This window comes from Panonychus citri, unplaced genomic scaffold (assembly GCF_014898815.1).
Source record: "Panonychus citri isolate SS breed McGregor unplaced genomic scaffold, ASM1489881v1 Contig00116, whole genome shotgun sequence".
NCBI lineage: Eukaryota > Metazoa > Arthropoda > Arachnida > Trombidiformes > Tetranychidae > Panonychus > Panonychus citri.
In genome coordinates, this window is record NW_026515521.1 from 400,491 (window position 1) to 416,815 (window position 16,325).

General features: G+C 33.8%; 4 protein-coding genes across 5 annotated transcripts; 3 read left to right on the top strand and 1 right to left on the bottom strand.

Moving 5' to 3' along the window:
- Positions 1–426: 426 nt before the first annotated feature.
- LOC128390183 (fatty acid synthase-like) lies at positions 427–1,758 on the bottom strand. Its single transcript, XM_053349862.1, has 2 exons — positions 1,638–1,758; positions 427–806 (listed from the first exon to the last, which is right to left on the bottom strand). Exons 1-2 carry the CDS (start codon positions 1,756–1,758, stop codon positions 427–429), a joined length of 501 nt encoding a protein of 166 aa, XP_053205837.1.
- A 273-nt stretch (positions 1,759–2,031) lies between these two features.
- Positions 2,032–4,534, top strand: LOC128390267 (putative uncharacterized protein DDB_G0271606). Its single transcript, XM_053349959.1, has 3 exons — positions 2,032–2,191; positions 2,670–3,888; positions 3,964–4,534. The coding sequence occupies exons 2-3, from the start codon at positions 3,772–3,774 to the stop codon at positions 4,318–4,320; spliced, it is 474 nt and encodes a 157-aa protein (XP_053205934.1). The 5' UTR covers positions 2,032–2,191; positions 2,670–3,771; the 3' UTR covers positions 4,321–4,534.
- Positions 4,535–4,767: 233 nt separating this feature from the next.
- LOC128390266 (E3 ubiquitin-protein ligase RNF113A-like) lies at positions 4,768–5,838 on the top strand. The gene is made up of 2 exons (XM_053349958.1): positions 4,768–5,634; positions 5,701–5,838. Exon 1 carries the CDS (start codon positions 4,768–4,770, stop codon positions 5,608–5,610), a length of 843 nt encoding a protein of 280 aa, XP_053205933.1. The 3' UTR covers positions 5,611–5,634; positions 5,701–5,838.
- Positions 5,839–6,245: 407 nt separating this feature from the next.
- LOC128390265 (interaptin-like) lies at positions 6,246–16,125 on the top strand. Of its 2 annotated transcripts, none has more exons than XM_053349956.1 (10): positions 6,246–6,854; positions 7,568–7,720; positions 7,936–8,157; positions 9,264–9,431; positions 9,676–9,843; positions 9,974–10,500; positions 10,566–13,836; positions 13,919–14,397; positions 14,473–14,614; positions 14,696–16,125. In XM_053349956.1, the coding sequence occupies exons 1-10, from the start codon at positions 6,252–6,254 to the stop codon at positions 14,738–14,740; spliced, it is 5,778 nt and encodes a 1,925-aa protein (XP_053205931.1). In that variant the 5' UTR covers positions 6,246–6,251; the 3' UTR covers positions 14,741–16,125. The 2 variants fall into 2 exon arrangements, with proteins under 2 accessions (XP_053205931.1, XP_053205932.1); XM_053349957.1 differs by having other exon boundaries at positions 7,574–7,720.
- The last annotated feature ends 200 nt before the right edge of the window (positions 16,126–16,325 follow it).

The window sequence follows — 16,325 nt, forward strand, 5'->3', positions numbered from 1 at the left end:
TGGGATTACTGGGAAGATAATGATGATGATGAAAATCTTTTCTATTTTTTTATGTTTTGTTTTCGAAAGAAATAAAAACTGTTTCAATAGGAGAAGAACTTTTTTATACTCTCGTTTCATCTTTTTTCATTCCTATAAAAAATGATACATGGTATAAGTTGCGAGAGAAATAATTCTCTTTCTTGAAAAAGAATTGAAAGTTTTGAAATCACGTTTTTCTCTTTTCGAAATGTTTCATTTATACAAAACAATTGTAATTCTTCTCATTGACCAAATTCACAATCACACTATTATTACGATTAACTTTTTTTGATGCAAACATTGAAGAGGCTGAAGCACTACAAAGATATCAAAACCACCATTCGATAGCTTTTTGAATTCTGTATCGACTTGCAGAACAATATTATAGGGGTTAAGGGTCAAAAGTTACATATTTTCGAATTTCGAGGGGAAACGTTTCTTAATGAAATCCCTTTTCTCTTGTGTTCCAACCGTAGTGAATACTTGACAACCTCTTGATAGACAGATCGAAATAGCTGCTTGACCAACTCCTCCTGAACCTGCATGAATTAAAACACTTTCACCAGATTGTAAATTTCCTCGAGAAATCAAACCATAATAAGCTGTTAAATAGACAACAGGAACTGTTGCAGCTTCGGCTAATGTCCAATTTTCAGGAACAAAGATGCGAGATGAATTTGATTGGATTATTGATGAAGTTGCTAATCCACTAGAACTACAAATACCCATAACTCGTTCACCAGACGAATTGATACCCGAAAACTCAATACCAATTGACGGGTTGACTTTATGACGATTTTATTTGTACAGTTTAATAACAAAGAGAATTTACTTTGTAATTGAGCTTTTAAAAATGTCAAATGTTTTGATTGCTTACAATTAAAGATAAATGACAACTTTTTTGCTCTGAAAATAGCTTATTCTTACTTGATTACATTTTTTCTCGAGCTGTTGCTACTCATCAATCTTTCTCATAGTAACATTGCTAGCGAGATTTTGAAGCCAATAATGGAACCTGCAAACAAGCATCAACAAAGCTAATTCAATGTCCAGTGTCTTTGACCATCCCCAACTTCCGCAGAAGAAACTTCTTCTACACCTTGGAATGATCCTGAATAATCATAACCACGAGTTCTAAGTTCCGTGTAAATGTCCTAAATACCATTTTCTCTTTCCAAAACCATCATTTTCGAGTACAGTTACTAATCGTTCAGATGGAGGAGTATTGGGTGTAATTCTGGGTATAATTGGTCCACTTCAATCACTGGTAGTGATTAAGATAATCACTGATCTTGGAACATCTTAAGCTGGTGAAATGCTTCTTTATGATGAATTAACTGAGTCAATGAGAAATGTTAAATTGCAAGAAAAATGTTCCAATTGTCATGTTTTTGGTGATTCTCCAATAATTGATGGATAATTAATTGATTATGAACAATTCTGTGATACACCAATGTGCGATGATTCTAAAATTTAAAAAATTTACACTTCAGAGGAAAGGATTACCTGTCAAGAATATAAGGAGACAATTGTTGCCACCAATACGCCTCTTTTAATTGGTGTACGATCATCATTACAATAATCAATTGTTAAATTAACCAATGCAATCAATTTACCGTTAGATGTTATCGATAAGTCAAATGGATTGAATAATCTTAAGGATTTAATTGATTCAAAGAAAGTGGATAAAGTATTATTCATGTGTCGCCGTGGAAATGGCTCACAAACGCATGTCATTTCGTCAAAGATAATTTAGTTAATTGTTATCTAATTCAGTTTAAATATAATCGGTGGTATTGCCGCTTGGGCCAAAGAGATTGACCGACTAATACCAATCTATTAAAATCTTTCATTCCAAACTCATTGGTAATATTTACCTTTGGAAATTTATCTATTTTTATATTCAGATTATTAATTGTTTCGCTGGAAATTAAGATAACAATAAACTAATTGTTTCATTTTTCCAAGCAACAATTAAACAAATGTCTGTGGAAATAGTCTATTCCCACAGCAGAAAATCAAAATTTCTGTTTACATTTGTTGTTGTTTTCCTTGGATTTGTCATTTCCTATTCTTAATTGTTTTCCTTAATTTTTACAACCTTTTTCTATTTCTCTCTGTTTAATTTTAGCCCACAATCAATTCTGTTTCTCTTTCCAGATATCTTCAGGTAATTATCGATTTAATTTCTTCAATATTCTCGAAATTATCAAGTATCTTTTTCTTACTATTTTAATTTTCACTTTTTCCATTTTTTGTCAACTCTATACTTCCTCATAGATTTAAAAACCTAAAACTTGAATGACATTTACGATTGAATTTATTGATCAGAAATCTCTAATTGAGACCTTTTTTAATTCATTCAAATACACTGTTGAAAATTTGAAACAAATTCCTAAACAGAATTGATTTGTAAATGATTAACCTGCAAACGGTTAATCCACAAGACACTTTGTTGTAATCAGAATTTTTAATGATTTCTAATCATTAACTTTCTGTTACTAATTTTCACTCAATCTATTCAACTGCCATTCCATTTGTCACCTTGTTAGTTTACCAACGCCTCTGATTAAGCCTCGAAAATCTCAATTTGTATAATTATTTTCTCTAATCAACTAATTAATATTTCATTTGGTTTTCTTTTACAGTAAAGATAAATTCGTGTCAAGATGGGCTTTCGTATTCACTTGTTCAAGGAAGAACCAGATCGAGATATTATCTGTCCGTTTGCATGGGTGTTTTAGATAACCCGGTTAAAGATCAATGTGGACATTTTTTCTGTGCTGATTGTTTGGGTCCATGGTTACAAAAAACTGGTCGATGTCCAATCTCCAATCAATCAATTCACTCATCAATACCAAGTGAAAGTCTTTCCCAACGGATAAATTGTCTTAAAATTAAGTGTGTCGAGTGTAAGAAAAATTTTGTCCCCTTAAATCAGCGGTCTGAGGGTTGTATCGATTGTGTCACCCGTCGTATCTCAAATCGTACTTCAGCCAGTGACAGTTTTGATCGACGATTCAATCAACCTCACCACTCATTTCAACAAGAACAGAAACAGAAACAAAAAGATAAAAATTCTTGGGGCTCTTGGGCTCTTGCTGCTGGTGCCGTTGCTGCCGTAGCTTTGGCTGCGACTTCTGCAACTAAAAATAAAACTAATCGTAAATGATCAATTAACAATCAACTCTGATGATCTTCACTCGACTTTTTTCCTGTCCAATTAATCGACTGTGACTTTGTGACGATTTTATCTGTACAGTTTAATAACAAAGAGAATTTACTTTGTAATTGAGCTTTTAAAAATGTCAAATGTTTTGATTGTTTACAATTAAAGATAAATGACAACTTTTTTGCTCTGAAAATAGCTTATTCTCACTTCTTGTTTACATTTTTTCTTGAGTTGTTTCTACTCATCGTAACATTGTTTTGTATTTTACTTACTATTTGTATCTTTTAATTAGAGTTAAATTGTGTAAATATGTTCAAGAGACCAGTTAAAATTAACTTTAGAAAGAGAGAAGAGGAAAAATCACCAAATGAAGAGGAGGAAGAAATTGTGATCTGCAGACCAAGTAAAATCTCTGCAAAACGCTTTAGCGACAGCGAAATCAACATTAGCATCAAATCAAATTCAACAACAGCAAAAATTAAAATCGGAACAAGTGACACAACAGCAAATCCACGTTGGATCAGTGGCTCGATTGAAACAATTATCAAAATCGGAAGATGATCTACTGAAAACTTTAGATGAAATTAAGGAAACAATTAGATCGAGCCCAAGAAGAGATGAAGACATTCAAACAAGAAAGAGATCGACTTCAAGATCAACTCGAAAAGTTAATCAATGAATTAGAAGCTAAAGAGGTAAGAGACATTTTCTCCTTTCAAATCAAATTGATTAATAACTAAATTACAATTATCTTAATTTGACTCATTCAGAGGGATCTTCAACAGGCTAAACTGAATCAACAAAAGGGTATGCAACAAGCAACTGCCCAACAGCAGCAACAACAACAACAATTAGCCCAACAAAGTGGTGAATTAGTGGCGATGAAAAAGTCACTCGATGAACGAGCTCGAAGTTTACAAGAATTGGAATCAAAATTAACCAAAAGGAAAAGTGAATTTGATTCAATGGAAAAGCAACTCGAACTTGCAATGAAACAACAACGACAACAGGGTCAACAACAATCACAACAATCGGCCTCTAATCAAGCTGCTAGTGAGAAAATGTTAACCGAATTAAAAAAGAAAATGGAATCAATTACATCAAATGAATCAGAGAAAGTTAAATGAGTGAGAGGGAAATTAAAAGGATGAATCGATTGACTAAGATTTGATGATTTAATTGTCACCAGATTCACATGGATTCAGTTGATATTTTTGATTCTTCCTTCCCAACAAACAAAATCATAGATACTCAACAAATCCATGTATCCACGGTTTCATCAGTAGTTGATTGTTGATTAATTATTGACTGATGGAAATACAACTCGAACTTGCAAATTTTGTCAAATGTTTTGATTGTTTACAATTAACGACAAATGAAAAGAGTAGAGAGAGTCGGTTTTTACTCTTTGGATAAACAACCTTTTTGCTCTGAAAATAGCTTATTCTTACTTCTTGTTTACATTTTTCTTGGGTTGTTGCTACTCATCAATCTTTCTCATCTCAACATTGTTTTGTATTTTACTTATTTCTATTACTATTTGTATCTTTTAATTAGAGTTAAATTGTGTAAAGATGTTCAAGAGACCAGTTAAAATTAATTTTCGAAAGAGAGAAGAGGAAAAATCATCCGATGAAGAGGAGGAAGAAACTGTAATCTTTAGACCGAGTAAAAAGGTTTGTATTGGTCGGAATGTCGGAAGAGAAAACAATTCAAAGGTTGAATCGAGTTCTGATTCTGATGGAGAAGAAGATGAATCATCAATTTCTGTATCATATTCTACCAGTAAGGATATTATTCGTGAAGGACCTAAAGACATGGGCGCAACATCGGAGAGACAAATTGACAGCGATAAGGAAGGTGTTAGTGGGAACAAATTTATCGCCAAAGGACCGATGAAAGCTCCTTCCAATATAAGGTCAACAGTTCGATGGGATTATCAGCCTGATATTTGTAAAGATTTCAAGGAGACGGGATTTTGTGGTTTCGGTGATTCTTGTATTTTCCTACATGATAGAAGTGATTATAAAGCTGGTTGGCAATTAGAAGCTGAAGCTCGCAAAGGAACTTATGGTGAAGATGATGTTAATTACGAGATTACAGAGGAGAAAGAGATTCCATTTAAATGTTTAATCTGCCGAGAAGGTTTTACTAATCCAATTGTCACCAAATGTGAACATTATTTCTGTGAGAAATGTTTCTTAGCCGAATACAGGAAAAGTACAAAGTGTTTCATTTGTCATGTTCCAACCAAGGGAATATTCAAACCCGCTGATATTTTCAAAAAATCGACCAAAAAGAAGAGACAAACTGATGAGGATGATGAAGATGATGAGGATGAACAAGAAGATGACAAGGATCAGATCAAAGAGGTTGAAAATTTTACCAATTGTGATAGTGATCAAGAAGACGATTAATCTGATTGTTTCAGATTATAAAACGTGTGTACATACAAATTGAGGCATCGATTAAATCTCATTGCAAATTTGATTAATAATTCATTTCAGATCAATTTACTCCATGGAACTGCAATTCTAATCAACAATCAAAGAAAAAATCGGTTAAAAGTTTTTCTGGTTTTCTTTTTTTTCGACTTTTTCTCCATAGACATTTAGTGTCATCTTGTTTTCTATTTTGAAACTAAAGTTCTTATTTTCTCTTTTCTTAACATTCGATGAGGATGTTTGAGGCTGGAGTGGAATCAGAGCTTCGCTGATATACATGTATTTAGATTTCGAATTGAAGTAAATTGAATGAAAGAAGAAGAAGAAAAATATTATTTGTTAATTGTTATTCGAGAAAAAAGTGCTTGTTATTCGTGTTGTTCTAATTTGTTTGATGTATTTAAAAGGTTCGAGAATAAAAAGTCAAACCTAATGTGAAAGTTTAACAAAAGGAATCGAAATTTTGAAAAGTGAAAATTATTCTCTAATCAAAAAGTCGATCAAAAATCAACAGGAATCATTTTGTAGATATAAAATAAAATATAATTTCCAAGTGTGGATTCAGTGTATAATTTGACCATCTTTTGGATCGAAGTGTCTAAAGGAATCATCTGATGGATCCTCGATCATCCATGATGCATGGAACCTCATCAGGTAGAAGGTCAAGTCGAATGCCATTACGATCATCATATTCTCTTGAACGTGATCCTTTAATGGAACGTGGAGGTGGTGGGGGAGTTCCAGGTGACCCTTACATGTCTCCAAGAGAGAGATCACTTGACCGGTGTGATATGACTCGACATTCACGGACAAGGGATCGATCACTTGACCGTTCAGTTTACCTAAGAGATGATCCTGTTGGCTATCGAGATAAACCTGATGCACTATTAGATGATCCTATCTACCGTGAAAGGCCATCATCAAGAGCAGCGATGGGTGTCAATTTTGCCGATCCAACTTCGGGATCAATTAATCCAGCCTATTCTCGTGATTCATATATTATGGAGTTACAAGCTCGTCTAAATGAACTTCAAAGTCAATACTCACATGTTAAACGAGAATTGGATGCAACTACACAGAAATTGGGCTCTTCCATGCATTCGATTAAAACTTTCTGGTCACCCGAGTTAAAGAAGGAGAGATCACTTCGGAAAGAAGAGGCTGCCAAATACGCTTTGCTCAATGATCAATTAAAAATCCTTCGATCAGAGAATCAGGTAATTGAGATTAACCATCATCAGAAATTGTTTCCTTTCATGTTCCCCTTATCATAATATATTCAAAGTGTTCAGAATTGATAATATTTGTTATACGTTTGCCTTTAAATTCAATCTGAATTAGTATTCCCTTTACCAATTTCTAATCGATATCTAATAATACCCGACAGGTAGCTACTTATAATAGGTACAATTGACAGAAAAAAAAACCCATAGCAAAACATTAGTATTTGATTCTGACCAAATTTATACATGATAAATTTTATCGATCCAATGGGCTCATGATTTTGCGTGATTCCCTGTATAATACAATACATGGAGTATTATTATCATTGTATCAACTTTTCACTATGACCTAGTTTTTTTCTTGGTGTAGTTCAGGTCTTTCTCTCTCTCTCTCTCACTCACTCACTCCCTGTTCACCCTGATTGAACTGATTCCTTGTGAGTTTTACAAGGTATCAACCAGAGATGAACCCATACCCATTATCCGGTTACCCACCCAATCATCAGCTGTAAATGCTACTGATGATTGGGTTAATCCTCTTTGCATATAAAATAAATTTCATTTTTTCGTATAGATTATGTTCAATTTACTAACTGGAAATAATTTATCGATATTTTACTTCTTCTTCTTCTTCTTCTTTTCATCTTCAACATCATCACCATCCTCTCTATCAAATAACCAACAAATTAAACGACAATTTAACACAGAAACAGACAGCATTAATACGACAATTGGAAGAGGAATTAAGATTATCTCACCTTCGAAATCCGGATCAAGAGATTCAACAGCACATGGAAGCTCTTTACAACGAGAAAGAGCATATGTCCAAAGAGATTTACTTACTTCGAGAGACAATTAAGGTATTAGTTAAATGTACAATTCAAATTCCTATCGAAGCTATTCCCATGAAATTTTATTCTTCGACTGATACTAATTATTAAGTTCGACTCGATGAATTTTACTTTTCATGGCGTAAATGTTTCATTTCCTTGTGTCTTTTGGAATTTTATTTTCGCCCAAATATCAATGTGATTATCCACTAATCTTTTGGTCTAATTATCGTTTGATTGTCCAGGAACTTGAACTACGAATTGAGACTCAAAAGCAAACCCTTGCTGCTCGTGATGAGAGTATTAAAAAGCTAATGGAAGCCATGTCGAATAAGGGATTAACTGGAAAAATGTATGAAGAGGAAAGGATTGAAATGGAACGTTTGAAAACTCGAAACATTGAATTGGAAACTCGAATGAGACATTTGGAAACAATGCTAGAATCAAAGGAGAAAGAAATTCTCAAGGTAACCGGAGAAGAAAGAATAATATTCCATTATTCATTCTTATTTCTTTTTCTTCTCTATTTTTTTCTTATCCGCATCATTTTCATCTTCATCATCATCTTCTCACTAAGTATCGTTACATGTTCTTTATTAAAGACAAGTGAGATTATCCCCTTGTAGTATTAGTGTAGAAGAAGAAAACAAAAGAAAAGTTTTTTTTTTCGAAGATTAATGTTAATTCCTCGTTCGAAACGAAAAGAATAACATAAAGTTGTCTAATATGATTAATAGTAAAAAGAAGGAGACACAATCATAATCAACGATTAGTTTAATAGAGAAATTCAAACGATAATTGTTCAAGATTCGAGCAAATTTTTTGCATGTCAATCAATGTGAAAGTTCAGCAATTAGCTGATTGTCTTGGAAATCGTTGATTTTATTTTCTTCAGAACTTTCAACTTTTTCCGATATTTTTGTTGTTCTTTCGCCAATGAATCTCATATATTCATGAACATGTTCATTAGTAAATTAAGAGAGAGTAAATTAAATAATTCCGAGTGGGAAATTAAGGTGGAAATAAGGAGAGATACTTTATTCAGTGTGGGAATATATAAAATATTCACAATTTCATGATACTATAAATACACTACTCACGTTTCTCCCTCCCAGTTATTATTATTATCACAATCATCATTATGATTACTGTTTATCATTCAAATTGTTGGTTTGATTGAGCTACTAGTTGTTATTTTCACTTTGAATTATACAACAACAATCAAATTCAACATTGAAAGTTAATTACCATAATGACTTGTTTATAATAAATGTGATTCTTCATGGTGATTACCATGAAATCACATTACAGGTTATGACCCAGATTCCTATTGTATAAATATAATCATAAACTCATCATCAGAGGTAACAAAACAAAGCAAGAACAAAAAAAAATGTTCATAGGAAATTACGAGTTAATCAAATTAGTTGATTATCATTATGATTAACTTTTTATTCACTATTTTCATGATAATGATGAAATAATAAAAAGAGAGAAAAAGGAAAAGGAAAAGGGACAATTAAATTTGATTCGTTGAGCTTTTTGATTAATTGTTTGACTTTTGACCTTCCAGATTGAGGAAATGCGCTTAGAATTAAATAAACGAGACCAAGAGATATTGGCCATGGGCGCTAAGATGAAAACGCTTGAAGAACAGCACCAAGATTACCAGCGACACATTTCGGTGCTAAAAGAATCGCTAATTGCCAAGGAAGAGCATTACAATTTACTACAATCCGATGTAAGTTAATCATCATCTTTATCCATTTACTATTTTCGACAATCGATCAAAATTTATTGATTTTCTGGTTAATTGATTTAATCGATTAATGATTTTCTTTCCTCGTCTTCGTTCAATATTAATAATCATTTTGGAAATTGTTTTATATCTTAATTATATTTCCATGTTGTTACTATTGATCAGATGATTAATTGTCAATGTATTTTGTTGCTAATTGTCTTAATTGTTACTTTTTTAATTGTAGAATGAGGAGCTTCGAGCAAGATTGGACGAGAAGAATAAGTTAATTGAGAAAAAGACTCAACATGCTATGGTAACAAGTCAAGATCGTAATAAACTTAATCAAGAATTACAAGAACTTCGAGATCATGTAGATATAAAAGATCGTAAGATTAATGTTCTACTTCGAAAGGTAATTACTTTTTCTTTTCTTCCAAAGAGAAGATCTTCTTTTAGATCTTTCATTTTCTATTATTATCATGTTATTTTTCTAACAATTAGTTGATTGATTATTTTACCTTTTTTCTTTTCTTGTCAAATAGATTGAAAATCTTGAAGACTTACTCAAAGAGAAAGATAATCAACTTGACCTTTCCCGATCTCGTCTATCGTCAATGCAAGCACATCATTCCAATTCTGAAGGAACCTTGACCAGCCTCGAAGAAGCGATAAATGACAAAGATAAACAGATAATGTTATTAAAAGAGCAACGAGATCGAGCCGAAGCAGAAAGAAATGAAGAAAGGGAATTACATGAGAGAGAAATCGCTGAATACAAGATGAAATCTCTTGCAATTAAAAGCGAAATGGACAAGTTACAGGTCATTCTTGATAAAGCGGCTGCCGAAAAGGATAGAATTGAAATTAAACTGGAAACCTCTCAATCCGAATTGGGTAAAGCTCGAGCTGAACTTGATAAAATTCAATCTGAACAATATCGCCAAACAAGTGACTGGGAACGGGCAAGAACTGAAAACGCTCGACTTATCCTTGAGAATGAACGACTTCGAAATGAGATTGAAAAACTTGGCCGAGATTCAGATCGAATCACATCAAACATTTATTCAAGGTAATTCTAGAATTTAAGTACTTTAATGTCGATTGATTAATTTTTGTCCTTATTTTGTATTTCAGTCCTTATCGAGATCGTGATAGAGATCGAGACCGAGACCGTGATCGAGACAGAGAAAGAGATAGAGATCGAGACCGTGATCGTGATAGAGATTGGGATAGGGAAAGAGATCGAGACAGAGATCGTGAAGCTTCATCTTCAGCGCTTCGAATGAATAAAGCAAGTGAAATGGAGATTGAAAAGTTAACCGAACAGTTGGAAAAGACTAAAAGTGACCTGAGACGAGCTCAGGCTGAGTTAAGAATGAATCAGACAGAACAAGATCGTTCTCGTGCCGATATGGAGCAATTACAAGAGAAACTCGAAAAATCTCAAGGGGAAATTTATCGATTGAAAGCTAAACTCGAAAACGCTCAATCGGAAAGGGAATCACTTCAAGAAGAATACGACAAGATTCAGTCTTTAATCGCTCGATGTCAAATTGAGAGGGATAACGCTCATACCGAGGTAGAAAAGATAAGAACTGATATGGAAAGAATTCAGGCCACTTTGGGTAAGACACAATTACAATACGAAAAGGCTCAAGCCTCGTTGGATAAAAGCCAAGCTGAATACGATCGACTTCAAGAAAAATATGACAAACTGAATGCTGAACATCGTCGATTAGCAGCTGATCGTGACCGATATCAAAGTGAAGTAGAATCGTTAAGAGTCCAATATGGTGATGTTGATAATAAGCTCCAGAAACTTCAGATGGAACGAGAAACTTCATTAGTAGAATTGGAAAAATTAAAAGAAAAATATGATCGAACCACCAATCAAATGAATCGATACTTAAAGGAAAAGGAACAAGCCATTCAAGATTGGGAAGTTCTAAAGGAAAAGTTTGACTCTCTCCAAAATCAAGTAACTCGATACCAGAAAGAAAAGGATTCAACCCAACGCGAAGTCGAGCTAACCCGTGAAAGGCTGGAAAAAGCTCAACATCAAGTCGAAAGGTACCAACGGGAGCAACAAACAGCCGAAACTGAAGTGACTTTACTTCGAGAAAAAATGGAAAAACTATCAACACAATTGCAAAAAGCTCAAGAAGATAAAGAGATTGGTAAAGTTGAACATGAAATGATGATGGAGAAAATTGATAAAGCCCAAGGAGAAGTGATTAAGCTACAAGCTCGATTAGATAAGTCACAATCAGATGTTAATCGACTTACAATCGAACTAGATAAAGCTCGAGCCACTGCATCTACAGTTAAAGAAGATCATAAAAAAGCTCAAAATGAGTTCGAAGGTCTTCAAGAGATTTATGCAAGAACCAATAGCCAATTGATGAGAAGTAAAGAGATGGAAGAAAAATTGAAAATGGAAGTGGAAAAATTAACAGCTGATTTAGAGGTGTTGAGAGAAAGATATGATAAAGCTTCGGAACAAGTTCGTAAATTGTCACTTGAACGAGACAAAGCGGTAACTGAAGCTGATCGCATGGCCCTGGAGATGAACAGAATTCAGGCTCAAGCAGGTAAAACTCAAACGACCCACGAGAAGCACCAAGAAGAGTTGGTTCGACTTCAAGTTGAAAGGGAAAAAGCATATGAAAAGATTGAACGAGTTCAGGGTGACCTTAGGAAAGCTCAAGTTGAAAAGGACAACATTCTAGCAGAGAAAGAGAGACTTGCAGCTGACCTTGAAAGGTATCAAAGTCAAACGAGTAAATATCAAGCGGCCCATGAAAAATTCCAATATGAATTTGATCGTATTAGTATCGATTTGGAAAGGATTCGAGATAAATACGAGAAATGTAAAGTTGACCTGGATCGATCTAACGGGGAAAAAGAGAAAATGATGATTGACCTTCAAAGAGCATCAGCTGAAGTTGAATCGGTTCAAAAAGAGAGAGACAGTTGCCTAAAGGAGATTGATAATCTTAAATTAGATTTGAAACAATTAAGGGAACGAAACATAGCATCAAATGCTACCGCTTCGTCGGCAGCAGGATCAACCGCGGCTGCAGCAGCGGCGGCAGCGGCAGCGGCAGCAGCAGCCAAGAATGAAGCAATACAACAATTGAATGAACTTCGAGAGAAACACAAGGTTGAACTCGATATGTTGCAAAAAGAATTGGACAATGCTCGAGCTCGACTCGAGAAGTATAAAGCTGCCGAAACGAAGCAAAAACAGGAGATCGAAAGAGCGATCATTGAATTTGAAAAGATTCGCGATAAAATGGAACGAAATCAAGCTGAATTAACGAAAGTCCAAAGAGAACGAGACAGTTTAATGGAACAAGTAAAATCTCTGCAAAACGCTTTAGCGACAGCGAAATCAACATTAGCATCAAATCAAATTCAACAACAGCAACAATTAAAATCGGGACAACAGCCCCAACAACAAGTGACACAACAGCAAATCGACGTTGGATCAGCTGAAGTGGCTCGATTGAAACAATTATTATCCAAATCGGAAGATGATCTACAGAGAACTTTAGCTGAAAACAATCGCCTTAAGATGGAGGTTGAAAGACTTCGTCAAGATTTGGACGATGCTGAAGGTTATATACAGAAAATATCGGAAGGCCAAGAGGCCAGAATGTCGGGTGAATTTAAAAAGTTAAAAGATCAACTTGAAAAATCAGAAGCTTCACTCGCCGCAGTTATGAAGGAAAGAGATTCTCTTCATATTGAATTACAAGAATTAGCCGATGCTTATGATGCTCTTGAGAAAGAGAAGGGAACACCAACTGGCCTGCCCAAGGCAGAGGTCGATCGTTATAATAGTCAAATCGCCGGTTTACAAGCGGAGATGAAAAAAATGGAGCTTTCATGTAGAAAATACGAAACTGAGAACAAGGAATTAAGAAGTAAACTCGAAAAATCTTTGGAAGCTATTACAACCTTCCAGAAACAAATCGACGGTTCTAAACAAGAAATTAACAAATTGTCTGAACAATCAAGATTGTTGAAGAGTGAAAATGCCAAATTGATTGGTCAACTTCAGCAAACTAATCAACAACTTAATTCAGCTAAATCAACAGTCGCTTCAGCCCAAGCAGCCGCTCAAGCTGCTCAAGCTCAAGCAGCGGCAGCACAGGCTCAGGCTCAGGCTGCCGTGAATAATAATAATAACAAACCCGATCCAAAGATCGTGGAGGAAGTTAATAAATTAAAAGGTGAACTAGAAAGACAACGAAATGAAACCCAAAAATGGATGCAAGAGGCAACACAATTAAGGAAACAATTAGATCGAGCCCAAGAAGAGATGAAGACATTCAAACAAGAAAGAGATCGACTTCAAGATCAACTCGAAAAGTTAATCAATGAATTAGAAGCTAAAGAGGTAAGAGATGTTTTCTCCTTTCAAATCAAGTTGATTAATAACGTAAAACTAAATTACAATTATCTTAATTTGACTCATTCAGAGGGATCTTCAACAGGCTAAACTGAATCAACAAAAGGGTATGCAACAAGCAACTGCCCAACAGCAGCAACAACAACAACAATTAGCCCAACAAAGTGGTGAATTAGTGGCGATGAAAAAGTCACTCGATGAACGAGCTCGAAGTTTACAAGAATTGGAATCAAAATTAACCAAAAGGAAAAGTGAACTTGATTCAATGGAAAAGCAACTCGAACTTGCAATGAAACAACAACAACAACAGGGTCAACAACAATCACAACAATCGGCCTCTAATCAAGCTGCTAGTGAGAAAATGTTAACCGAATTAAAAAAGAAAATGGAATCAATTGAATCAGAGAAAGTTAAATTAATAGGTGAATTAAAAAAGACCAAAGATGAAGCCAATCAAACCCAAACGGAACTTGAAAGATTGTTACAAATAATGAAAGCATCGGAAGAGGAAAAGTTTGCCCTCAATAAGCAAGTTCAAGACTTGCAAAAGTAAGTTAATTGTTAACAATCAACACCTGATGATTAACTAATTTTAACATTTTCGCATTGAATTTATCATGTTAGTGCCCTGAAAACAACTCAAAGTGCTGGTCATCATCACCAACCAACACCCCAACAGCAACAACAGCGTCGTGGACCTGGACCTGGACCTGGACCTCCAGGGGGTGAAGGTCATGGTCATGATCCATCTAAAGGAGGTCAACAGGTAAGTTTTTGTTAATTGTTTACAATCACAAAACTCTGATGACAATCATACTAATTGTTTAATCTTTTAATCCTCTTTCAGTCTCAACCTGGTGGTCCCGCTAGTTTTTTTTCTAGTTTTTTTTAACCATAAATTGAATTTAGAGAGTTAACTAATTGTGGTAACTAATCCTTTGGAGGATTAAGGATGGAGAGTGAGAGGGAAATTAAAAGGATAAATCAATCGATTGATTAAGATTTGATGATTTAATTGTCACCAGATTCACATGGATTCAATTGATATTTTTGATTCTTCCTTCCCAACAAACAAAATCATAGATACTCAACAAATCCATGTATCCACGGTTTCATCAGTAGTTGATTGTTGATTAATTACTGACTAATATTGTGCTTTGCAAACAACACACACACCGATACACTCACACTCACACACACATACACTCAGCATCATGTTAAATTGTTGTTTGTTGATTTCTGCTAATTAGTTGGAATATGTTTGTTTCTTTTGATATCGCCAAGATCACCAGCCCACCGCCCGACCAAGTACCACTTTGAATAATATTGAATCTTTGTCTTTCTGTTTGATTCCTGTGTGTGACCATCATCATCATCATCATCTTCATCTTCATCTTTTCATAACTTATATAAATGTTTCATCATCAAGAATTAAGGTACACACAATTAATTCAAACAACAACAAATCATCACATTCACAATTTTCATGGAGGAAAAAAAAATTCAGATGATCGAACTTAAATTAAGTGCTTTCCAATGGCCGAAATAGATGAATGGAAAACACTTAATTGTTGATCACTTTTTTCTAAATCAACCAACTGACCAAGTCTCTTATTAATTATTATCATTTTTAAATCATCGAAGTGATTATAATAATAATAATATCTATTAGACAGAATTAATTGTAATTGTTATGACTGATTGATTGATTGATTTACAATTTAGGAGGTAATTTGATTAACTGGACAACAACTAATGACCAAAAAAAAGAGCAGAGGAAACTTTGATTAACTTTTTTTTTCCTCAACAATTAATTGTGTGTTTGATATACAATTAAACATATCAAAGTGATGAGACAATTAAACTACAAACCTGATGAATACAATACTAATTGAGAAACAATCAATTTGGATTGATAATTTTGGACTTTTCTGTTTCATGTCCTCAATTAAATCAAATTTAATTGTTATCATTTGTTTTTGATTAACTGGCCTAAATTAAGCAATTAATTTGCTTCCTATGGAAACAGCAATTTGCAATGAAAGTAAATCACCTTTAATTATATTATCATCATCATCATAATCTTCATTATAATTATCATCTTAATCATTTGTCATCAAATGAAAAGTCAATTGCTGACCAATGGTCTTCCCATTATAATTAATAGCTGATGAAAAAAGAAAGTGATTAACTTAATCACAATTAAGTTTTAACATCAATCGGTTTTTGGTCCAGTTTTTTTGTTTCATTCAATTAAATTGTTGCTTCTTATGTTAATCAGCATCACTATTGTTACATCATAATTATACTCACAATCATCACAATTACAACAATTAATTAACACTCTTCCCTCAATCACTCAACTCAATTAAAAACAATAATAATATTAATAAGATAATAACAATTTAATGAGATGTGACAAACAATTAATTAATTGAGCCTTAACTTTATTGTTAAAAACAAATCAACATAGAAAC